This window comes from Salminus brasiliensis, chromosome 22, assembly GCF_030463535.1.
Source record: "Salminus brasiliensis chromosome 22, fSalBra1.hap2, whole genome shotgun sequence".
NCBI classification, from domain to species: domain Eukaryota; kingdom Metazoa; phylum Chordata; class Actinopteri; order Characiformes; family Bryconidae; genus Salminus; species Salminus brasiliensis.
In genome coordinates this window covers 28,143,022-28,168,165 of record NC_132899.1, presented here as the reverse complement: position 1 = coordinate 28,168,165, position 25,144 = coordinate 28,143,022, and the positions used below count along the sequence as shown (strand labels likewise).

Sequence of the window (25,144 nt, the reverse complement as noted above, 5' to 3'; positions counted from 1 at the left end):
TTCCTGTCTATATATGGAAGCTAAATTGCAAATGTGGTCCATTTTGAGGTTGCTGTTTTTGTGAAGGCACAAAATACATTTTTGCGTTGCTACTCTTACTCCCAGCCAATCCGAGCAAAACTGGGCCCCATATGCAGTCAATATCTGAAATGTGCTTCTTTTAGTTTAGAAATAAAACTGTTAGGCTAATACTGCTAACGAACACTGGAATTAGACCAATTTCACTTTTCAAACTTATTAAACACACACCAAAATGGTCATTTATTTGCCTTAAAAGCTGTTGAACTTGTTTATGTAGCTTTTAACTGTTAAACAGCATCTAAAACTGAAACATTAACATTCACATAACATCCCGCTTTGTAGTACGATTATGTCCCAAATCAGTTTATTTTGCCCCCCTGTTCTGATCAGAGAATCTTGATGCTGAGCATCGGACGATTCCTATCTGATCTTTTTGTGTTTGTATAAGTAATACCATCACAGTTTAGATGAGATGAGCTCCTGATTAATCCGTTCAGTAAAATTCCTTTATCTTTAGTAGCAGTTTGTATCATGAGACGTTCTGGACTGGTCAGGTCACTGGTACACACTCTGGTCTGATATCTGTTGTTGGTCTACTGGTCTGAAATCAGTGGTTTGTAGTGGATGAATGTGCTCTTAAGTGCTCATTTGAAAACAAAGAAAGCGAGTATTTCAGTGATTGTTCTGGCATTTTCTCCTAGCTGTAGTAAGGTTAATTATCTGGGCAGTACACCAGGTTAACACCTGGCTACAGGGGCCTTTTAGCAGTGTAGACCGGATAGCTGGGTCAGATTCCATTTTGTTTGGGACCTGACAGAGACCACATCATCTTACAGGTCTCAGTATAGTTGTTTTTTGGTTCACAATTACTGTATTTACACCTGCCCAGATGAATCTCACCAAGAGTGAAAGCGAACAAGCACAAGTGAAGATCTGGATCTGTTTAGAGAGATGGGTTGAGACGTGCATTTGGGCCTCAGAGTAGTGTTTATTAGCAAACTTAGCCTAATATCTACTGGTGTAAATAAACAAATCGAAAAATAAGCACATAAGCAAATAAGCACCAGTCATCAGTGATCAGTCATGACCTCTATTGTTTTATGGATCATTTCATGTGACCCTGCCTGAGAAAGGAGTCAAGCCTTGCCCTCAGAGCCTTAATCTGTAGACCTCATATTAACTAGTCTTTAAATGTGAAGGGCCCAGGACCTTGTGAACATGGCTTGTGATTAATGCTGCAGTAGCATTGTTGAGTCGGTATGCTCTCGCTACGGACTTTCATATTCCGACCTCAGTTTACCTAAGATCACAGCTCCTCTCAGCAGCACAGAGATTTGTGATTTTAGCTTTGTGGCTAAATGTAGTCCTCAGACCGTCCGTCAGTACCAGAAAATGTCTTCTAGGTAAACAAGGGGCAGTTCTTGCGCATAGGAGTTTCAACAAGGTTCGCCAGTCAGTCAGTCAGTCAGTAAGCAAAATTGCCTCTTCTAGGCCAGCCCACTAGGCCGTCTGTCAATTGTGCCACTTCTACCGAACTCTACATTGTTTGAAAAGAGTGTGTAATGTTTTAGGCATTCCGTTTGCACAGTGATAATTGGTGTTGGCGATTTGTCAGCTTCATTAACCTTGCAGCCCTGGTAAGAAGCAAACTTCGGACACCAAACATGTGGGTACATCATTTTCGGGTAACAAGGGGGAAATGTGTACATTTGTAATTCCTATTCCTATTTTCTATCCCTTTAAAAGGCAATTCCACCATTTCTTATCTCCATATTTTTGCATGATCAAAACGTTAAGATGTAAACAAAGTCATTCAGGGTGGGTCTGCTGCAAAACCCGCCACGTCTCTATATCAACTTACGGCGTCAGAATTGGTCGCAGTGGGGGTGAATGGAACTAAACGTCTGCCTGATGTCTGAGACACTCTATTGGGCTTCAGCTTTTGGCCTAAAACATATATTTTAAGGAATCTATGATGGAGGGATAGCTGAAGAGTTTTGCCACTATTTTGCTCACTGGTGGATTTGTATTATAAAACAGCAATATTTGTGTTGTCATCACTTCCCCTGGTTGCTATCACCGCCACTGTAAATTTGTCCACAAATTTGAACCATTTCATCCCAAACCCACTCTGAATGACTGTTTACATCTCAACCACTGAATTTCTTCTGAAGTCATTTTAGGACACCAAACATGTTGAAAGGGTTAACTCTGAATCTGAAGCTGCATCTTGTGACAAAGGGGCACATCCTTTACTACAGTAGTTGTAGTTGTGTTCCTATTCTACTGGTGACATTTGGGCACCAAAGAGGTTGCAAGATGATGATGCTGGTTAAAAAACGAAATCAGTAACCAAATCTCCAAATCATCCTTAACAAGGGAATATCCTACAGACTGGGTTGGGACACACCGAAACCTACCAGGCCTTTATTGATTGAAATAAATTAAATAACACGTGAAAACTCATGCACCTTTAAATAATAAAGGCTCCCAAATGGTTCTTGCCCTGTCTATGCAGTCTTTATATACACTATATGGACAAAAATATTGGAACAATCATTGAATTCAGGTGTATAAAATCAAGCCCCTAGCCATGTAGTCTGCCTTTCCACACAGGAGTGATAGGATGGGTGTTTCTAAAGAGCTCTTTGAGTTTTACAGTGTTTACTGTAATTCCAGGAGCCACCGCTGCAACATCTAGTAGGTTGGTGAAATTTCTTCCCTCCTACTGTTAAAACGTTTTACACCAAGAAAGCAAAATACACTAAACAATAAATAGAATAAGAATAATAAGTTACAAAAATTACTAAAAGTAATAAAGAGCTGTACGAGTGCTGAGCTCAGAGCACAGGGCAGAAAAGTCTCCAACGCTCTGCTGCCTCAATAACAGCAGAGCTCCAGACCTGCTGTTAGAGCTGCAAAAGGGGGACCAACTTCATATTAATGCTAGTGGGTTTAGAATGTCATCAACGCTCCTGTATGTGTCCCAATACTTTTGTCCATGTAGTATATGTGGTTCTTTACCCTCACATTATATTTATAGAAATTGTCTCCTATTAAAGAAAGGAGTACAAACCCATGAATTCAGTGTTTTGTTTGAATCTTTACCAAAACAAACAGTAAAAAGGTCCAAATTAAAATGTGATAATGTCACATGGGGCTGATGCCCAATCAGCTACTTGCAGCGATGCACTTTAGGCAGTATGTACATAAGTATATGCGCATTCTCTGAGTTGTTCAGTGTTCTGGAAGTGCAATAACCTTCAAATTAAGGTGGCCATAAATAACTGGACGCTTTGTTTCTACATAATTACGTGCCCAAAAAGAAAAACACCTAGAGTTAGCATTAGACATGGTATTTGTCTTTAGAGCTCTGTTTGAATAATTGGAGACAAGTGTGAGGAAGTGCTGTTACTGTGGTATTCCAGGTGGTTGCAATGGTGTTACTATATCCTTGAGTCTTTGCTAGATAGTTGCTGAGCTGTGTTGCAAGTGTTGGCATGCAATTGCATTGTAACCCTAGTTTATCAGGCCAACTGTGGGCTGTCTGTGTTAGCGTGAGAAATGTAATCTTTCTGAGACGATATGATATGATATGATATGATATGATAGGTCCAATGGAGATTTTAGGAGGCCCAGTCCCTGCACCATGGACCCCAGTAGTTTCACCACTGACCATAGAATCACTTCAGTCATGAAGAAAAACAAGCAAGTAGCAGCATGACCTCAAAAAGGTCTACCACATGATCCACCCACTGGTAAGTCTCAAGAACAGAAAGACAAAAACACAGAGTATTCTGGGACAGATTCTGCAGGCAGATTAATATTATCTTCTTCAACTGTATCGTCATCATCTCCTTAAATAACTTGTCCAGCACTGAAGTGACTTTATGAGAAAAGGAAAGGGAAACTTGTGCCACCAGCTGAAGCAATGAAATTAATTTAGTCTACATGAAAGCCTTCTTTTCTCAGATACGATCAAATGCCTCAAACCATTGAGGATGGAGCTTTTGTTGGATCCAATACAGTGAGGTACAGCATTTCAGGCTATACTAAATATGTCTGCGGTGAATTCCTGGTAGAACATTACAGAAGAACATATGTCCTGATTCAGGAAATGAAACTAGACCTGCTTCACTGAACAGGTTTCTCTGACAATTATCTGACACTTATTTGGCTCTTGGTAGGACCTTTGTTTTCTTGTTCCCCTACCACAAAGCAGTTTAGTGGGACTGAACAAAAATAGAAAACTTCTTTTCTTTTTTTGTTTTTTTTTTTGTTTTACATTTTATAAAACATTTTGTGTGCCAAAAACACACACCAAGCCTTCTGCTGAGAGCTAAATATGTTACTTCCCCTTGTATAATGTTAGAATTCCTGCACTGGGGAGGTACTTCTTGTTTAATGATGGTTAACGGATTTTACTCTGGCTGTATCTCAAACGGCTCTCCACTCCCTAAGTAGTGCACCAAGTAGATCTTGAAATGACTTCTACACCGCAATCGTCCATTAAATACCAATCAAAAAGGGCGAAAAGTTGCCTGAAGGGCTCTCTGTTTAACATTAAGCTCACTATTTGGTTGCAGAAGCCATCATTTAATGGCCTACGTTGTGCCCTACGTAGGGAACAAGGAGCCATTCGGGATTGAGCCCAAGGCTCCTTAGAAGTAATAGCCGAATAATGGCGGCTGAGGTGATTTAACGGTTTTCCTCGTTCGTTGTTGGTGTGTAGGAGTTAATTCGGCACCGGAAGCGCCAGAAAGGTGTCAAAAACGAACGGACAAAAACTTTGACCGGCCTTCTCGTCAAACTTAAATCGACGCACTCGGTCATGTTGGTCAGTTTTCACCGATGCGGCCAAATATGGGCTAGGAATGTGCGGGATGACGTCGCTCGTTTGGGAACTGAGGGGCGTGGCTGTGGGATCAGCTCCCGCCTTTTTCCGTTGTGCTCCAACCTCCCGCGCTATTTCTACGGTCACGTTCACCCTCCTGTTGCGTTTGAACAGCAGCTATAGCCCTACAGCCACTATAGCCCTATAGCCATTTCCATTTTTCCTTCATTTAAATACGTCAGATTCCTTATTTAAATTTAACTCCGCCCCGGTTATCTGGCCACGCCCCTCGCCGCCCCGCCGAACTCCAGTTGTTTGGCCGTTAGTTAAAAAAATTAACGTTTGTTAGCCACGCCCCTCCGTCTCCGTTAGAACTGTACTTCTTTGGCCACGCCCCTCCCTAGCTGGTTTTGCAGCAGCAGTGGGCGGAACTGAGATGCAACCCCGCCCTTCTTTTCCTCCCTCTCTCTCTCTCCCTCTCTCTCTCTCTCTCTCTCTCTCTCTCACACTCACACACACAGCCCTGGACTAACGGAGCAGCTCTGGATAACGGAGTTTAAAAAGGCTGAGAATAAAAGCTACACATTTACCTCTACTGCCCTTCCCTTCAGCTGGACGCCAGATAAAGTTAAGAACTAGCCATGGAGGATCTGGGTATGTACTCGTTTTTTTTTTTTTTACCTTCTCCTGATCATGAAGAGCCCTTGGGCAGTTTCAGTGTCTGCTTCTCCATGACTCTGGTTGGCACAGAAAATGATGAGGAAGAAGGGAGGGAGGGAGGGAGGAAGGGAGAGAGGGGGCAGAGAGCTGAGAGAAAAGTGGATGTTTCCATACCAGTCCAGCAGCTTGTGAACCCTTTCTCCCCATAAGACTGTTGTAGATTATCACAGATCATAAGACCTTGACCATCTGACTGACCACAAACATCTGCTCTAACATGCATGGAGCCTCACCTTTGTGTTTTCCCGTCTGCAGAGTGACCAAATGTTTCTCAGATAACTATGATCTACAAAACATGGAGGTCTGTGAGACCCCAGAATAGAGCGAACGTCCTGCCCTGGCTAGAACATCTGGTAGCATTTGGGAGGCACCAGAAGAAGCCCAGCACATGCCAGGACTTCCAGGACTGACCACAGCTCTGCTCAGCTTCAGTCACAATCAGATTAGATTAAGAGATAGAGCCTGGCCTGTTAGGAGCTTCCATCGAGGGTCATGGTGAAGTGGCTTACATCAGACATTGACCATAAGCCTTTCTCTCCGTATGATCCCAGTGTTTCTGTTTTTAGTCTTCTGGTTAACCTGCGGAATGTGGCCAAAGGGGTTCTTCAGGGGTTCTTCAGGAAAGAAAACGTGGAACCATGACCATGGTTCTTGACAGTGGTTCTTTGCATGGTTGTCTATGCTGAACAACCTGTGGTAAATGGGTCTTCAAGGAACCTTTAAAAATTGCTCTATTTAGCAACTAAATGGTCTCATCACAGAACCTTATTCTGTATTATATGGAACCCTTGTAGCTAAAATGTGGTTCTTCTAGAGCATGGCTCACCTTTTGTTCAATCAGTTGTTCCCAGCCTACAAACAAATTATTGTCCTCCTGCTTGGCTGGGATGGAACCTGCGGCCATAATGTCCCATCACATATAAGATTGCTTACCCCTGTTCAAAAGCTTATCTCTCCAAAGAACCCTATTTGGCAGCACTTCATGCCAAGAGTGTACTCGTATACTGTCTATGCTATCTGTAGAGTCCCAGAAGGTGGTGGGTTCCTCTTCTTAAGAGAGGTTCTCCTTCTGAGTCGTGGTTCCTCTCAGTGGTTCCTCGTCATGCTTTTAGGAAGTGTCAACCTCTGTGGCTTGATTTCTCTCAATGGTTCTTCCTCATGCTTTTAAGGACCTTCTGCTTCGGAGTGGTGGTTCCTCTCAGTGGTTCCTCATCATGCTCTGAGGGAGTGCCACCTTCCGATGCTTGATTCCTTTCAGTGGTTCCTCATGCTCTCATGCCATTTCTCCTTTTAGGTCTCAGTTCCTCTCAGCGGTTCTACCTAAAAAACTCTTAGGATGGTTCTCCTTTTGGGTCGTGGTACCTCTCAGCAAGTCTACCTTATGCTCTTAGAGAGATTTTCCCTTTGAGTCTTGGTTTCTCTGAGTGGGTCTTCATGAGGCTCTAAGGGAGTGTCTCCTTCTGCAGTTCGGTTCCTCTCAGTGGTTCTCCATCATGTTCAAAGAGACTCGGTTCCACTTAGTAGTTCTTTCATGTGCTCTTATGGAGTTCCTTCTTTTGAGCGTTGGTTCCTCTCAGTGTTTCCTCATCGTGCTCTTAGGGAGTGTCTCCTTCTGAGGGTTGGTTCTCTCAGTGGTTCTTCCTCACTCTCTTAGCAAGGTTCTCCTTTTAAGTGTCAGCTGAAAAATCTTTAAATCCTTGCTGAAGTAGTCGCTGTGAAGCTGCATCCTACAAAAATAAAAAATATATAGGTGATATAACCCAACAACACATCGCTGCAAAGTGTGTTACAAGCGTTATATGCCTGTATTTAACAAATTCCTGTAGCCTCTATAGTACATAGGATAGCAACAACCAAGCTGACCGGTCGGCAACAAGATCTTTTAACAAGAATTAGCCTGTCCTTGTCTTCTTTTTGCCTTGTTTAACGATGCCTTATAGTATATTATAGTAGAGGACTGGCTATTGGTCTCGGTTAGTGACGTTCATTAGGCTACTAATGGCTATTGTAGAAAGCACTGTACTATGTATAAGGGTCTGATTTTCAACTAGAACTCAGCGAAACAGCCCATATTCCAAATCTGTGGCCTAAAGGGGAGTTAAATAAAACATGGAAAAACTGTGACTCATGTGTGAGCATGTCTGTGTGACATGTTTGAACGACCAGAAAGATGCTTACTAAGCATGACAGCACATCTGGATCAGATTGGGCATCTGCTGGAGCCGCACTCCATTTCTTTGCTGTGTGTGTGTGTGTGTGTGTGTTTTCTCTCTATATTTTGGTCCGTCCAGTCACACATGCTGGATGTAGGGCAATGGCCGTCAAGCCTGTTGAGTGTGTATGTGTGTTGCTTGGCTCGGCCACACCAAAAGAAGCGGGCAGCTATCTCTAAATATGGTCAGAAATGCTATTGAGAGGAATTTGAGCTCCTTATATGAGCACTGGTGTGTGTGTGTGTGTATGTCTGTGTGTGTGTGTGTGTGTATGGCAGTGTTTCACAGACACAGTATGAATCACTACAAGGCCGGCCGCCAGACGCTCTTAAAGTAAACAAATGAATGCAGCCTTCTTCATCAACGCTAGACGACCTGCTAAAGCTGCTTGGTCTCCAGAACCGCTAACAGACGTGACTCAGTGAACGTAACTGGACCTCTCGTCGGTCAGTGGGACAACCGGAACAGCGGGTTGACACTGCCAAATTAGGCTAGAACAAGGAGTTAGTGCACATTAGCATGTCTAACATAAACTGGGCTAATATTTGTGGTCAAGCTCAAGTTCAGATCAGTTCAGCATCACTGTTTTAATAGGCTCACAGAAATAACAGACATTTTCAAAGCTTTTTGCCCATATCGTGTATTGGCAGCTCATCATCTGTTAGCCTAATGCTAACATTTGCTTCTTAGCATTAATCTAATCTAATCTATTTTTTTAAAGGAAGACACTGAGGACACATGGGCGTCCACCATGGTTGAGGATGTTGTGGCCGGGGAGGTTTCAACCCTGCTAACATGTCCATGTGGGGCCTGTTTGGGTAGCCCAACTGGGAACCAGAAAATTTTGGCCCCACATATGGATGCCCACCAGGGTCAATGATGGGACCAGAAGGGGTTAAGCATGGGCCCCATTTGGGCTGAACACTGCACATGGGACCTAGATGGGACCTATGTAAGATTAAGGTGGGCTGTAACAATGGGGCCTATTTATAAAGCCCATCTGGGTCCCAGTAACAAAGTATGTACTTGCTCAGAACCCACCTATCCCACCCGTTTGAGGCCCACATGAGCATGTTGGCTTGGAAGTAGGCCTAAGTTGTAGGACCATAGCAAAGAAACTGGACACTGGTCAGAGCAACAGGCTACAACTGCATGTGACATTGAGTATTTGGTTCACTGAATTTCGTCGCTGTCTTAAAACCTTATATTGTTTTAGACTTTTTGACATTATTTAAATTTGAGAGATGTTCTTTATATTGTGGTAGAAGTTAATGATGAATAGACCAATAGAAATGCTCCAAAATGACTTAAATCATTGTACCTTGACTTCTATTGAAAAGGTTTTTCCTTCTATAAAATAGCAAATTTGGTGATAAAAGATTTCTGTGTGACTGGATCCATTTGCATTGAATTTTAGGCATTTTTTTAGGCTGCAGTCAATCGTCCTCTGCTGTGTGTCTTCCTCTCTATCTCGGGACATTTGACCAGTGGTTGTGTAGATGCAGGTATACCGAGCAAAAAAAAAAAAAAAAAAAAAAAAAAGGCAGTGGTGGCTCAGCTGTTAGAGCGCCGGGATATCGATAACAGGGTTGTGGGTTCGATTCCCGGGCTCGGCAAGCTGCCACTGTTGGGCCCTTGAGCAAGGCCCTTTACCCTCTCTGCTCCCCGGGCGCTGGAGTTGGCTGCCCACCGCTCTGGGTGTGTGTGTGTGTACTCACTGCCCCTAACACATGTGTGTGTGTGAGTGTGTGTTCACTACCAGATGGGTTAAATGCGGAGGACACATTTCGCTGTACAGTGTACACTGAACAGTGACAAATACGTGCACCTTTTCTTTGTGGAGGGATGGTATTTTACAAGAAAAGTTCAGGATAAATTGTTTAAAGCTGTAAAAAAATACAAAAATCAGTACACTGAATATGAGGCAATTTTAGAATCCAACACTGGTGTAAAATCAAAGAACATTCCCAGACATTTAACGCAAGAATTCCCAACTGGACATATTTTTAAGATCCCCAAATAAGGAAATGTCCAGGAAAAAGAGGACATCTAGTCAATCCTTCTTTAAATACAAACTGAAAATGGCATACAGATATTCAGCATGTACTTAATGAGTAGCCTAAACCAACTCACTCCCCTTCTTCCATGAAAGCAGCTCTGAACAAGACCCCACAATGGCCACTGTGCGTTAGCAAAAGGCTAACAATGACATGCTCTCTCTCATTTGTGTTAGCATACTATTCATTTACATTTAGTCTACATTGCCATAAATGTTCAACCACGGCTTTGACCATTTGACTGTATTTCTTATTTCATGGGCTGCTTCGCCCAATGGGCTTCATTTACACCAACAGTGGAATTTGAAGTTTGGAGTTTGTCATCAATATTAGCAATATTATCAAACATTCTCTATAACATTTAGAGAAATCTTTCTTTAACATTAATCTTAGCGTACTTCCCTTCAGACGTGGTGACCGTGCTCTAGTAGATTTTTACAGCATTTTATAAATGTAAATTTTGAATGTATTATTATAGTTAACACCATAAGGTTTTGGGAACGAGGCTAAAACACATCATTTCCACTAGGACTCTTACCTAGCATGCCAGCCTGTGGCTAGTTTGTTAGTCTGAGGCTAACATATTAGTTTGTGGATAGACTGTAAGATTGGGACACTGTAAAGCACATCGTTAGTATTAAATATGATATATGTTCAGTGCTTTAGTAAACTTGCATATTAGAAAAAGGCACACTTACAGCCACTCTTATTCTTGGAAGCCGCTAGTATTTTGTGTGTCAGTATGAATATTTCTTTAAATACATAAAAAAGGCAGGTTTGTATATGATGTATAGGAACGTACACACCCTTTAGCATCTGAGATGGTCATTATTTATTAGTGAAAGGCTAATAGGAAACAATTGCACACTTTCTTGCTATCAGCTAGCCGACACATTTCCTTTTCTGTATCCTTTTTTCGCTGACCCTTCTGTCAAAAAATTCTGCCACTTCCGTTGGGTGGCCTTAAGCCTCCGCCAGCACTCGCTCTGGCTCCCTGGTAACGTTCCAGGACCTCCTCCCTGTCTCTGGTGTATTTCGTGTTTCTCTCGCTCTGACTGGCCAGGCTCTGGTGGCCCCGTCCTGTTTCGTGCCTGAAACCGCTGCCCGATTGGTTGGAGTGTGCCTGACCTTCTCTCTATGTGTGTGGTCACTTCTGTGTGTCTCCTTGTAGGAATGTCTGACATGCCTAACTACCCCCTCAACCCTCGCATTGTTATGTTTGGTACGTAGCTGTCATGCTGGTCAGTCTGCCAGTCTGTTTGTTGCCTTCTTCTTGTCCTGTTGTGACGTACTACCCACTGGGCAGGCACTTATCTGCACCTTAATGGGACAAAAAAAACGAGCGATGCCACAGAAGAACCGTGTTTGTAGTAGTGATGTGTGAGTGTGAAGAACCTTTTCCAGTGAACACACATCAAGTGAAGCTTGTTTAGACCTTTAAAAGGTTCTTCACACTCACACTTTGTGAGATTTGTGAGTGCGTAGAACCTTTAGATTGGTAAAGGTTGTTTAGACCTTTAAAAGGTTCTTTAACCTAATACATAGAGATGTGTGAGTGTCAAGAACCTTTACATTGGTAAAGAACCTTTACATTAAGCACAGGTTGTGTAGACCTTTAAAAGGTTCTTTGCATTCATACATAGAGATCTGTGAGTCTGAAGAACCTTTACATTAGTAAATGACCTTTACATCAAGTGAAGGTTGTTTACACCTTTAAAATGTTCTTCAAACTAATACATAGAGATTTGGGAATGTGAAGAACCTTTAAATTGGTAAAGAACACTTGCATGAATTGAAGATTGTTTAGGTTCTTTATGTTTATTGAGATTTCAGACTTTGAAGAACCTTAACAGTAATAAAAAACCTTTAAACCAAGTGAAGGTTGTTTAGACCTTTAAAAGGTTCTTTAACCTAATACATAGAAATGTGTGAGTGTCAAGAACCTTTACATTGGTAAAGAACCTTTACATTAAGCACAGGTTGTGTAGACCTTTAAAAGGTTCTTTGCATTCATACATAGAGATCTGTGAGTCTGAAGAACCTTTACATTAGTAAATGACCTTTACATCGAGTGAAGGTCGTTTACACCTTTAAAAGGTTCTTTAAACAAATACATAGAGATCCGTGAGTGTGAAGAACCTTTACATTGGTAAGGAACACTTGCATGAAGTAAGGGTTGTTTTGGTTTTTCATGCTCATTGAGATTTTAGATTTTGGACTTTAAACCAAGTGAAGGTTCTTTAGATTTTTTAAAGGGTTCTTTACACTGCCACGTCTTTAATACAAACAGGGATTCTTTTATGGCATCATTCAAAGAACCATTGGTTCCAAACATAAAACACACATTTCTCTCGGATATGAACATACTATTCAGTGCTGTTTTAGAAGGTTCTCCCACAAGTAAAACAGCATTTTCCTGATAGTTACATGTCTAACCAGCTAAGAGCAAAGAGCAAAACATGGCGGGAGTGGGGAGTTTCCCTACATGGTAGGAAGTAGAAAATAGACAAACGTCTAAGCAGTCAAAGCACTAGAAGGCTGGGAATAATGCTAATGGAATCTAGGGAATACCAGAGGGCTACTGCTAAAAACACAGTAATAGCAGGAGTAGCTAGCTATGTACTTGTGTATCATGTTTGTAGCTATGCTGTGTATGTTTGTTCATATTTTTGTTCAGTTTTGTTCAATTCCTTTCCTATAATGTAAAATATTTGTCCTATATTTCTTCGTGCATCTTGAACTGCCTCGAAAACGACACAAAAGAAACAAGCTAACTTCATGTTAGTTTAGCTAATTAGGTGTAAATCCTGCCCAGTGGGTTTGTGTACAACTCTGCATCCCTGTATATAACTAATATTCTGTAGTTAGTCTCTGCATGTCTCTTTTTTATGCTATTTCTGCCTGTTTTTGCGTTGTTTTCATTAGCATGAATCTCATTTAACCTTCCATCACTCCATGCCTGCCACCATAATCCACTGTTATCTGTGATTGCTGTATTTTAGACTGTCCCCATCGTTTTGGAACAATTCTTGTCTCTCATTTGCGTCCATTCTGCTCTCAACAGGATATATTCCACAACAACTGGGTCCATCTAGCTTAGTTTTGCTATGGAGATGTATAATTGTAGACTGTAGCCCATCTGTTACTGAATTATTTATGAGCTCCATTCTACTCCATTGAACAATGGTCGGTTTCTGACCACAGGAACGCTGTTGACTAGATCATGGTGGAACGTTCTCAGCACAGCAGTTACACTGACATGATGGTAGAAGAGGTACAGCATATTACTCCAGTGTTGGGAGTGGGTCCACCACCCAAAAATAGCCAGCCAAGAGCCGCTCTGTGGTCAGAAACTGACCACTGATGAAGGACTTGAGGATGACTAACACAAATTGAACATTGTCAGATGGTGCTGTCGCTCAGAACTGGGATCCTGCTGGGATCCTGCTGGGATCCAGAGGCCTACACGTTTGGGGACATTTTCCTGCACAGTTTTTTACCATAATTAACTTTGTTTTCACCTCATTTATACGCCACATTTCCGTCCATCACCTTTCTACACTGGCAAACATGTTCTACTGTTCTACTGTCCAAAAGCAGCAGTAGTTATGAACATGTTCTGCCCTCTGCTAAATGCTAAACTAAAAATAGCCCCACTAATGGTCTGTCCCAAAGTCCACACCTCAGGTTTAATGTACTTGAGTGCATGTTCAGTGAGTTGGTGATATCAACTGCCCGTCCTATAAGATATGATCCAGGTCTGCACCGCCGCACTCTTAAAAGAGTAGTCAATCATCCAAGACAAGTTTGGCTTCTAAAGGAGATGCTAGGCTAATGTTGCTAACCGACTCTGAACTTGGACTGTCACCGATCACCTCTCCATTAATACACGCTCAAAACGCCTCTCGACAAACAGATCTTCTTTTGTTTGTTGCTGGCAAATCGGTTTAGTACATGATGAGACTTGCTTAGTCTATAAACACAAACATACACTCCGTCCCAGAGCTGAATGGGGGCAATTTGAGTAACCGTTTCAGTTTCTAGTGAATTCGAACAAGTTTAGGCAGTGTTTTACTAAATGGTCCGTATAAAAAAAACTTGATTACATAGTTTTTGATAGATTTTAAGGTAAATAATTGAAGATCTTAATTGAATATATTTAGAGATGAGATTGGTGACCGTGTAAATCCAGTGTCTGTTATCAATGTTAGCAAAGCGTCTCCTGTTGGTAACTGTAGAATCACACATCAGAAACCAAACATGTCTTGACCGATCGACTAGATCTGAGGTCAGTGATCAATCTGGTTTATTTAATTTTTTCACTAAATTATTCCTTTAATGAGTATTTGAATGCTTATGATCAATTCAGAAATACCTCACGTTAGTGTGCACTTAATCCACTCCACAGACTGTAAATGTGGACTTTGGGACAGGTTATATATATATGTTCTTAAAGATTCAAATAATTTACTTAATATTAAGACAGTAATTCAGTATTTTGAAGTCACACAGATGATACGACACGTGAAAAGGAAAATCTAGGTACAGTTTTTAAAAGGACATTATTTTACACATTATTTTGATGTGATTTTATATTAAAAACATTTAACACCTTCATCCTATCATCCTTGTCTCCTCCCACCTGGTAGATGCTCTCCTGGCCGATCTCGAGAGCTCCGCCTCTCCTCTGGCCCGCTGCCCCGTCCTCTTGACCTCTGAACCGCCGGTTAACTCCGAAGCCCCAGCCAACAGTGTTCAGGAAACTGCCCAGACCAGGCCTCCTCCACCAGCATACACACCCCAGCAGGTGAGTGATTGAACTCCCCCAAACACACACACACACATTAACACACTCTGCATAGAAACTAGGGGTGCAATGACATTACTGAGATTTTGTGAGTGTCCTGGATTACGTCAAAAAGTGGGAAATCCAGGTCCAGGTTTTACCCTCTTATTTCCACAAGCAATATAATACAAGTGTGCTCATGATCACGCAGCACATTGAGTTTTAGTATAAAACTGTAACTGTAACTGCTGTGATCAGGGCAGTGCATTATGTGTGGTAGCTCCTCTCAGCTTACATGCTAACTTAGCGATTAGCATGCTGGTTAACTCGCCTAGAATAAACAGCAAACTCTCTCTTATATTAGTTTATTTAGAGCCTGTGGAAGAAATGGTCGTGTTTAGACACAATTTTTGTCTAATGATTTTAGCATTTCCTCTGTTTTGGGTCTTAAGAGCTGGGCCACTAGGTCAGCGTAGCCACAGCAGCAGCACTGTTGGTTATAGATGTGATTCTTGTTCAGGTTGATCAAAGTTGAGCAAAATATATTCGCTGCATTGTTCATGATTTAACTCAATTTTATACTGTCTTATCTGCTGCAGACCGTTTCTGGCGCTATGAAGACGAACGGCTCTCAGAATGCGAACTCGAACCCGGACAGACTCTACAGGTATGTCTGAAAGGACTATTTTAATAAAACTTGCTCGATTGAGACACAACCCTGTTACCATTAGAAACAGGACCATTAGAACCAATCACATTTAAATCTTGCGGTTTTGCTTTCTAATAGAAATCTAATCAAATGGTCACTTTTAGATTCCATTAGAAAACCATCAGAGGGGTCACAGGTCACCTGTTAAACCATTACGGTCCTTTATATCATACTGCTGTTGATTTAGTTAGGTTAGAATAAGCAAGACAATGTTTCCATATCCCTTTCATGACCCTAATTCCCAGTTTTCACATCCAATGACTGTAATTGTATTTGCTAACTTAGTTAGTGTCTCAATTGTGGAAGTTTCTGCCGGGTGTGTCGGGCAGAGTTCCTGGAGTTCAACACCAACATTCATGTATGAGTAAATAAAACATGAATTTTGTTGATTCAGGACCTTTGAGCTTCCTCAATTTCTCTCTTTCTCTCTCTCTCTCTCTCTCTCTCTCTCTCTCTCAGTACGGTGTGCAAGCCTCGCTCGCCCCGCTCTCCGGAGCCTCCGGCCTTCTCCTCGTCCTCAGTGCTGGGAGGTGGTCTCAGTGAACTGGATCACTTATTGCAGGAGCTCAACGCCACACAATTCAACATCACAGGTCTGTGTGTGGTTTCTATCGAATGGTTGTGGACTCATACATTGTGCAACGAGTGGTTCAGCAATGATGGGCTCTGGACCAGGGAGGTGGTGGAAGCAGACGCCCACTGATTTTCTGTAATTTCTAGATAACTTGGTTGTCGAGATGCAAACAAAGTCATTCAGGGCTGGGTTTCCTGAAAGCATCTTAGCACAAGGATGATTCAGAAATGGTTGAGTAAACATCACACTAAACACTCCCTCTCTACCAGCTACAGTGATGTTTAGCACTGTGATGCTTTCTGGAAAAAATGGTTCAGATGTCAAATGGGTCATTGCGAAGAAATGTGCAGAGCCAGTGATAGAAAACAGGGGTTACCATGACTGCAACACAAACATAGTCATTTTATTTACCATATAAACCCACCAGTGAACCCTACTGCCACCATGTGTCTTCTGGGGTCACCAGATTATATCTGGTGAAATAGATCTAAAACTGAAAAGATCACAACATCCTACATGTGCCCTTCCAGCATGTACATGCTGTTTCATAAAGTAGTTCTTATTTCTTTAATATATTGTAAAACAATTCAATTATTATCAATTATTACACATTTTTTTAGCTATTTAAACCATTTTAGTTAGCATTTTACTGACTATCTGCCAGCTATGGTGTTAGCATTCTAGCTAGGTCTTCATGTGTTGCTATGTTTCGTTAAGCTGCTATGACATGAGGTGAAAAACTTCAGGTCCATCAGAAAAACAGCAACAAACAACAACAACAAGTATAATTAACTAGACTTGGTGTTCATGTGCATTTCCCATCTCTCACTCTATCTCTCTGTTTTCCAGATGAAATCCTGGCCCAGTTTCCCACCACTAAAAAGGACGAGCGGGACAAACCTCCAAAGCCTGCTTCCTCCTCCGGGTCAGTCTGCTGCCAATGTAAACATTCACATACCCATCTGTACACATTCACAGCTGTGTTACGATCACAGAGCTGAACAGCAGAGGGCGCACCCTCACCACGTCATCTGCCACGTGGGCACGCTTGGCAAATGACTCCATCCACTCATGTAGATGTTCCTTGAAGAACAGGATCATATTGCTTCTTACCATTTGGATACAGTGCTGACTGACCTACACGTCTTCTGTCCAGAAGCTTCGGAAGAGGGGGGCAAACGTTACATAATACTGACAATTTCAGAGTATTTTTTATTAATAACAGCGTAAACCCTGTTATCTACATTTCGGCGTCCCCATGCGCTCCCATATTCTTCATGAGATCTGAAGTAATAGCCATGTTGGGGTGGGGGTGGGTGGAGGTTACAACCAATCTAACCCATTTGTGTCTGATACACTGTATGTCCAAATGTTTGTGGACACCCATTCTAATGAATGGATTCAGCTACTTTAAGTTGCACCCATTGCTGAAAAATATGTGCAAATGCGCGACACACACACAACTTAGTCCTAGTCTCTCTAGCAGTTAAACCTAAACCTGTTGGCACTATGCCTAATACCAGGTGTGGGCTTGAGGGGTATGAACTAACTGTGTTCTCTGGAATGATAGATGGTGCTCAATACAAAAAAATGCCTTCCCTGGACAGTAGAGACAGTTACTTCAACAAAAGCTGGATAGCCAGAAACAATGAATTAGCATGTGTCCCAATACTTTTGTCCAAGTAGTCTATGTGTACACCAAATAATTTGTACACGACTGCTGAGAGCTCCTCTTTAAGAGATATATTTAGTATGAAATCCAAATAGGCTTTGTAACTGAGCCTCCTGTATTTGTATTTGCATCTGCAGTTCAGCGAAGCCCTCTGCCACGTCTGCTACTCTGGAACTGGACAAACTGATGGCATCTCTTTCGGACTTCAGGGTTCAGAGCACAGTGAGTACAGGTTCTGCACCATCTGCACCTGTCAGCTTTATCACCTACACTTTATGGTGTACAGGTAGAGATTGTAGCCCATATGTTGATGCACGGTCGTGTAAGACATCCTCTGTGCGGCAACAGATACACTGAGCCAGTGAGTGGAAGGACAAGGTAGGGGTTTCTAATAAAGTGGCCAGTGAGTGAAAGCACAAGGTAGCGGTTTCTAATAAAGTGGCCAGTGAGTGAAAGCACAAGGTAGGGGTTTCTAATAAAGTGACCAGTGAGTGGAAGCACAAGGTAGGCGTTTCTTAAAAAGTGGAATACAGGGTAAAGGTTTCCAATAAAGTGTCCAGTGAGTAGAAATGCAGGATAGGGGTTTCTAATAAAGTGGCCAGTGGGTGGGAATACAGGGTAAAGGTTTCCAATATAGTGACCAGTGAGTGGAAATGTAGGATAGGGGTTTCTAAAAAAAAGTGGCCAGTGAGTGGAGGCACAAGGTAGCCTAATGGCTAGTCTCAGTGTTCACGGTTAGCTTTGTTGCCAAATGTACTGCATATTTAACATAATTTTACACCCACCCTGCCCTTAGCCAGCGCCGCCGGTCCATCCAGTGGTCACTCCTGCACCGCAACCAGTGGCCCCTCCCCCTTCCTCTTCTGGCGGCTCACTGGACAGCATGCTGGGTCTCCTCCAGTCTGATTTGAGCAGGCAAGGAGTGCCCACTTCCTCCAAAGGAAACTGCTCTGCCTGTCAGAAACCTGTTGTAGGACAGGTGAGAACACTTAAAGATGAATTCCTCAGATTTTGAAACATTTCTGTATAATTACATGGTTAAAAAGAAGGTTGCAATCACCCCCTGCTGTAGATATGTGAGATTTTTTCTCTACAGTTATAACTATATACTACAAGTCCTATATACAGACGCTTAGGTCAGCGCTGCTTCCAAATACCTAATCATACATAAATAGCCATATATGATATATAAGCAAGGTATGTGTCCTTTGTGCAGGGTTATTAAAGCCATAGTGTTACTGATTAGGTAGAGGTTACTTCTATTTCTTTTTTATAGGCTTTTATTATATTCCAGTTTCATTCACTAGTATAAGTGAATACAGTCATTCATGTTTTATTCATTTCTTTGAAACCATTAAATCTCAAAATTAAGCCAGTTATCAAAGTATTTATCAAAAGAATTTAATATAATACATTGCTGATACATTATTATTAAATTATTAATAAAAAAAGCTTACTAAAACAAGAAATAACTACTAAATATTACTGATATAAATATACACCTATTAGTATATGAATAATAAAAGATTGTACATTTACATAAAAAAGACACTGTTAATAAATAGTACTAAAGAGATTTTTTGTTAAGCATTACATGACATAAATTGTTATAGGATAATTAATTTAATGTATTTTGTTATGTTACTCTTTCTGAGTCTTCTTTTTAACGCTACAATAAAATAATAATAATGGGGAAAAAAGCATTTCATATTTTGACCCAACTGATATGCAAAATAAATTGTTGATATTTTAGGGGATAAAAATTCAGATAACCAAATGTTGTGGGGTTTTTTCTGAATTACATTTATAAGTTATACTGCACTAGTATTAGCTAAATAGTGATTTACTGTGAGATTGTCTAAAATACCAAAACCTCACACTCTTAAATAACAAATTAAATAACATAAATTTTGTTGCCCAAGGCTGTCCAAAGTTTATATTGTGTACAGACTGTATATTAAAGGCATAATTAACATAAAATATAGAATAAAACACAATGAATGAGGAACTAATATGAAATCTAAATATAAAAACTAAATGAAATGATGAAGAATAAATAAGTAAGTCCATAATTCACATTTCTAACAGTAATTCTTGATGTGATATAGGATCTCTATACCACGACTATTGGGCAGTCGTGTATGTGTTCATTACCCACAACACCCTGTTGTTGTCTACAGGTTGTGACGGCCCTGGGCCGAGTCTGGCACCCGGAGCACTTTGTGTGTTCAGAGTGTGAGTGTGAACTGGGGAACCGAAACTTCTTTGAGAAAGACGGCCGGCCGTACTGCGAGCCGGACTACTTCAGCCTGTACTCGCCACACTGTGCGCAGTGCAACAAACCCATTCTTAACGTAAGTGTTTCTCCCCTAGGTATTACAAATCGCCACTGCCATTTTTGCCGTTTGTCACTTTTTGACATGATGTGAATCTGGCAGTTCTTTACATTGTGTGAAAAGATGACGATGAATGGACCAATAAAAATGCTCCAAAATGTTTAAGAATACAATGATAACTTGATTTCCACAGTAAAAAGATTGCTAACAGGGATTTTTCCGTCATATATAAATTTGCTGTTTTTTTTGCATGCAAGCGACAAAACACTTGCAATATGGAACAAAGGCTTTAAAGACTTAGTTTTTTGTTTTCCTTCATAGAAAATGGTCACCGCGTTGGATAAGAACTGGCATCCTGAGTGCTTCTGCTGTGTAAAGTGCAGCCGGACATTTGGAGACGAAGGTATATCGGATTTGAGCCGGTGATTTCCTGATCAAGTAAAGCGACACAGGTCACTCTAAGGCTGTCAAAATAGAAACTGTAGTTCTAATATTTGTTTTAGTTAATGGGTGAAAACAATTTACATTCAGGCCCCTAACATATTTCAGCCAGATTTGTCACATGCAATGGCCATAAAGGGACCCACTGCTGACTATAGATAAGAAAATAGCTTTAACTCATTTAAATAAATAATTAAGTAAGTAGACGTAAATGTATAAATTGCTCTGTGACAAATCAGTCTGCTTGTTTACTGTTTAGCTTAACATTGCTTACAATCACTGAACTTAGACTGTCGCCAGTCTCATCTTCGTAACTACACACTCTCAGGTCTCTCAAAACTTTTTCAAAACGTATTCAGATCTCCATGTGTTTGGTACAGACAAATGGATGTGGTTTAAAATAAGGAATGTCTCCCTTAGACCATAAACACAATCAGTGAGTCAGTTTTAGCTTTAGCGTTTTAATGAGGTCTATCCATGTCATTTCCCCGAATCTTGTTTTTTTTAACTTGTTCACATAGCTTGTTCACTTTATTAATTTTTAAGGCAAATAAATTAAACTTTTCTTTTTGTGTTTACAAAAATGAGTGGTAATGGCCTATGCCTAGTGTTTATTAGCAGTGTTAGCTATTGTAAACAAAAGCAGCCAACATCAGATATCAGACATGTCTTAGCTGATCTACTGAATCTGGGGGCAGTGACCAATCATGCAATCATGTTCATTTGATTTTTGCCCTCCACCTGACCTCCATCTTCTGATCTCCAGCTGTTCCTATTTTCTCCTGTTCCAGGGTTCCATGATCGCGATGGAAAGCAGTACTGCCAGCAGTGCTTTTTGGCCCTTTTTGCCTCCCGCTGTCAAGGCTGTTCTCAGCCCATCATGGAGAACTACATCTCGGCCCTCAATGCTCTGTGGCATCCGCAGTGCTTCGTCTGCAGGGTGAGATGGAACTAGGCTTAGCCTGGCGGCTTAATTTAGCGACTTAACACTTCTGGCTTGAGACTCTCGAGGGTGCCATAAGTTAAGGCAGTGGTTCCCAACTGTGGTCCTGGAGGGTCCTGCACATTCAAGTGGTTTCTGGCTTTAACACACCACCTTCTACTCAGGAAGAGCTTCCTAATTAGCGGATGATGGGCAACCACTAAAATGTGCAGGGTAGGAGGTCCTCCAGGACCAGGGTTAGGAACCACTGGCATAACCTATGTTGGATGGAAAGTGTTTGTTGGTTTTTAACATTTTTTTAATAAATTAAAAAACGTGAATATGTTAATTTCTGTAAAGTGTAATTCAATAAAACGGTTATTAAGTAAATCTTTCGTTTCGGCTTTCGTTTCAGGAGTGTTTCAGTCCGTTTGTGAACGGAAGCTTCTTTGAGCACGAGGGCCAGCCGCTGTGCGAGGCACACTACCACCAGTCCCGCGGCAGTGTGTGTCAGGCGTGCAGAGAGCCCATCCTGGGCCGCTGCGTCACTGCCATGGGGGCCAAGTTTCACCCCCACCACCTGGTATGCAACTTCTGCCTGAAGCCGCTCAGCAAGGGCTGCTTCAAAGAACAGGAGAACAAACCCTACTGCCACCCCTGCTTTCTCAAACTCTTCGGCTGAGGAGGCTGCGTACAAGAATGTGTGTGCGTTTGTATATGTGTGTGTGTTTGTGTGTGTGAGAGAGAGAATGAGAGAGAATGAGAGAGAAAGAGAGAGAGATACAGTAGAGGTGGAGATTAGAGGGATTTCATTCAGCTAAACGTTCAGGGCGTTCAGCTTAGGTGCACCAAATAGCAAACTTCTTACTGCAGCCCTAAGTCAATACACACTCGCCTCAGACTGTGTGAAGATGTTGGGTAATCTCTAATAGACTTGCTTATGTGATTTCTGCCACTGATTGACAGGCTGTGTAGTACGTATAAATATACACCACCCTTCATTTCTAATATTTCCAGTCATCCTATGTTAAGAACTCCACCTTTACCTTTATGACAGCTCCCATTCTTCTCAGGAGACTCACTTTCAGTGTTTTTGCGGATATCGCAGACTTCAGAGTTCATACTATGGCCCGGGGGTCGAGTTTGAATCCTAAGCCATGCTGCTTTGCCATCGGCAGCCTGAGCCCAAGAGAGCACAATTGGTTGCGCTTTCTTAGGGTGGGTAAATGGCGCTCTCCTCCCTCAGCACTCTTAAAAGTGACGTTGGCCGCCACTGGCATCTGTTGGCTGGTGTGGTGGAGCTGGGGAAAACAGGAGGTGTCCGAGTTCTAATGTTTCGGATGAGACAAAGTCCTTACTCTCCTAGTGTCTGAGCTCTGATGTAAATTGCAATGCTAATAAATTTAGCTGAGGTACAGTGTCAACTTATCTTATAAAAAACAATTTCTAAGCATTTTTTTACTAACCCAGAAAATGTGACTTATTAACAGCTGTTGTAGCTGATGGCAGTAGTTTGACAGTGATGTGAGAGAGTTTCAGAGCCCACATAAGCAAGTCTATTAGAGATTACTGAACACCTTCCCACGGTTTGGGATGATTAAAGTCTGCAGTTTGAACAGCGCTAATTGCTGAATATAAGCTTCCATTGTTGGCTACAGTTAGCCTTGTAGCAAAACTGAAGAAGCAAACATCAGACAAAACAACCCGGCCAAATATAGGATGACGGGTGAAGTTGTGAATTGCTTTAACAGACGAATTGTTGTTTAACAGGGCCAGTGCTCTTTTCTTGCTTCTTCTCACCCTTTTTTGATGCTTGTCCAAAAGAAACATTTTTATATCTGCGGTTACAAGGTAAACAGTACGTTCCTATTTTTACCATTTTAGAATAATAACGATGATCAAAACTATGGAAAAAAACACATATGGAATTACTGAAATGACACTTCTTCTAAATAGGGCTAATTTTGCTGTTTTCAGCCAGAAATAGAGGAAAACTCAAAGACAGCCCTTCCTCAACAAGGAAAACTCCTCCATGCTACTTTGCCATCAGCAGCCAGAGTCCGGGAGAGGTGGATTAGCCAGGTGGGTGGATGACACTGTCTCCCCTCATCCCTCTAAAAGCGATGTTGGCCGGCAGAGTCGTCTGTTAGCTGGTGTGGGGCTGGGGACCCAGTGCTTTCCTCAGAGTGGGTAGGCTGTCTGGTGATGCTGCATCAGCAGCAGTTGGAAAAGAGCTGGTGGCTGACATGTATCGGAGGAGATGTAGGAGGTCCTTACCCTCCTAGTGTCCTAGGGGGTTAATTGGGAGAAAATGGGGGGGGGGGCAAATTCCACATACAAATTATATATAGATATAGACCTTCCACTTCCAAGCCATATGTGAGTGTGCAGCACCACCTTAGAGCCACCCAACCGAAAACACACCTGTCTCAAACACATAAACGAAGACGCAGCTTAACTGAAAACTTCAGCAAACATCAAGTGAATTTGGCTCAAGTTGATATCTGGAATGCGCTTCTATGCTAGGCTAACATTGCTAACAAACACTGGACTTTAACTCTCTGTTAACACTCCCCTTAAAAACATGAAGAGCGGATTGGTGGAGCAGCCATGTGAAGTGACCAGAACCGCTTTTACCTCATCACAGCATGCGGTATCATTCCGTGCAGTACTGCCCACTTTTAAAGCAAAATAGTACTGCAAAGCGGGCGACGTTTTACCTAGTTGTTTCTTTTTGTAGCTTTTGGAAGTAAAATGTTACGATTTCTGCACATATTTACAGACGTAATGTGGTGACGGCCTAAGTCTGGTGTTTGTTAGCAACGTTAGCCTAATATTTCCCGTTCTGAAGTAAAGAAGCGCACTTCAGATATCCAACATGTCTTGGCTGATCGACTGCATCATGGTTCAGTGATCAATCGTGTTCATTTGATTAATTGCCAGACTTTTGCTTTAGAAGTGTTAAAGAGTAAGTTAATGATGCCGGCATTCAGCCAGGTGAGTTCAGTCCAGTGAGTTTAAACGTTGGCCTGGAGTTGGTACAGTGGACAGTGAATTTTTAATAGTTTAAAAAGCAACTTATCACGCACTATGCCTAAATGTAAGGCCTACACAAGCCTAACGAAAAGCCAAAGATAGTATTTTTCAAGCCTTAAAACTTTATATATTAAAGAAACTTTAAAACGCTAGCACCCATTACTATATCAGTTACTGTTTACCAAATATACAGACAATCATTTACTTTATTGGCTTATATTTGTACAAATGACATAAAGAAAAACTCAAAAATCACCAACATATCAGAGTCTTTTTATATGAATGTGAGTTTTATACGGAAGACTGAAATGAGAAATTGCTCTGTTTAATATATTTGCTTTATGCAGCGTATCACTGTCACTGCTGTTGCATACTTTTTATCCGCTCCTTTTTTTCCCAGTTCTGTGAATTTTTTTTTACATGCAATAAAATACAGGATCTAATGAGATCTCATGCCAAAGACTTTATACGCTTTATGCTATGCAATCGACACATTCACATAAGCTGTATCTGTATGCTGGCATTGTTACTGCATTGTTACGGAGGAAGACAATAAACCTTCTGCTTCATATTCGACTCGTTCTCCCTCTGTTTACTCTATTGTTTTGACGATAGCTCTTAGTGGTATTATCCCAGAGGTAATAAGAACATGCCAGACTCACGGGCCACTCTACTAGAAATCCCTTCAACTTCAAGCTCCAGTGTATTTCCGAAGTATTTGTGATTCTGAATGAACACCAGTGTTTTTTGAACATGTTCCTGGAATTCCAACATATTTTGGGAATTCTGAATTAACACTGATGTTTTTCAACATGATTCTGAT

The 25,144-nt window shown here is 41.5% G+C and overlaps 1 protein-coding gene across 2 annotated transcripts; it reads left to right on the top strand.

Annotated features, from left to right (window-relative positions):
• The first annotated feature begins 5,370 nt into the window (after positions 1-5,370).
• Positions 5,371-24,890, top strand: LOC140544057 (transforming growth factor beta-1-induced transcript 1 protein-like). Of its 2 annotated transcripts, XM_072667417.1 has the most exons (13): positions 5,371-5,509; positions 11,017-11,067; positions 14,358-14,387; positions 14,495-14,652; positions 15,231-15,298; positions 15,800-15,933; positions 16,764-16,839; positions 17,724-17,808; positions 18,383-18,565; positions 19,767-19,940; positions 20,244-20,325; positions 21,155-21,303; positions 21,701-24,890. In XM_072667417.1, the coding sequence occupies exons 1-13, from the start codon at positions 5,497-5,499 to the stop codon at positions 21,965-21,967; spliced, it is 1,470 nt and encodes a 489-aa protein (XP_072523518.1). In that variant the 5' UTR covers positions 5,371-5,496; the 3' UTR covers positions 21,968-24,890. The 2 variants fall into 2 exon arrangements, with proteins under 2 accessions (XP_072523518.1, XP_072523519.1); XM_072667418.1 differs by lacking the exons at positions 11,017-11,067; positions 14,358-14,387.
• Positions 24,891-25,144: the final 254 nt, after the last annotated feature.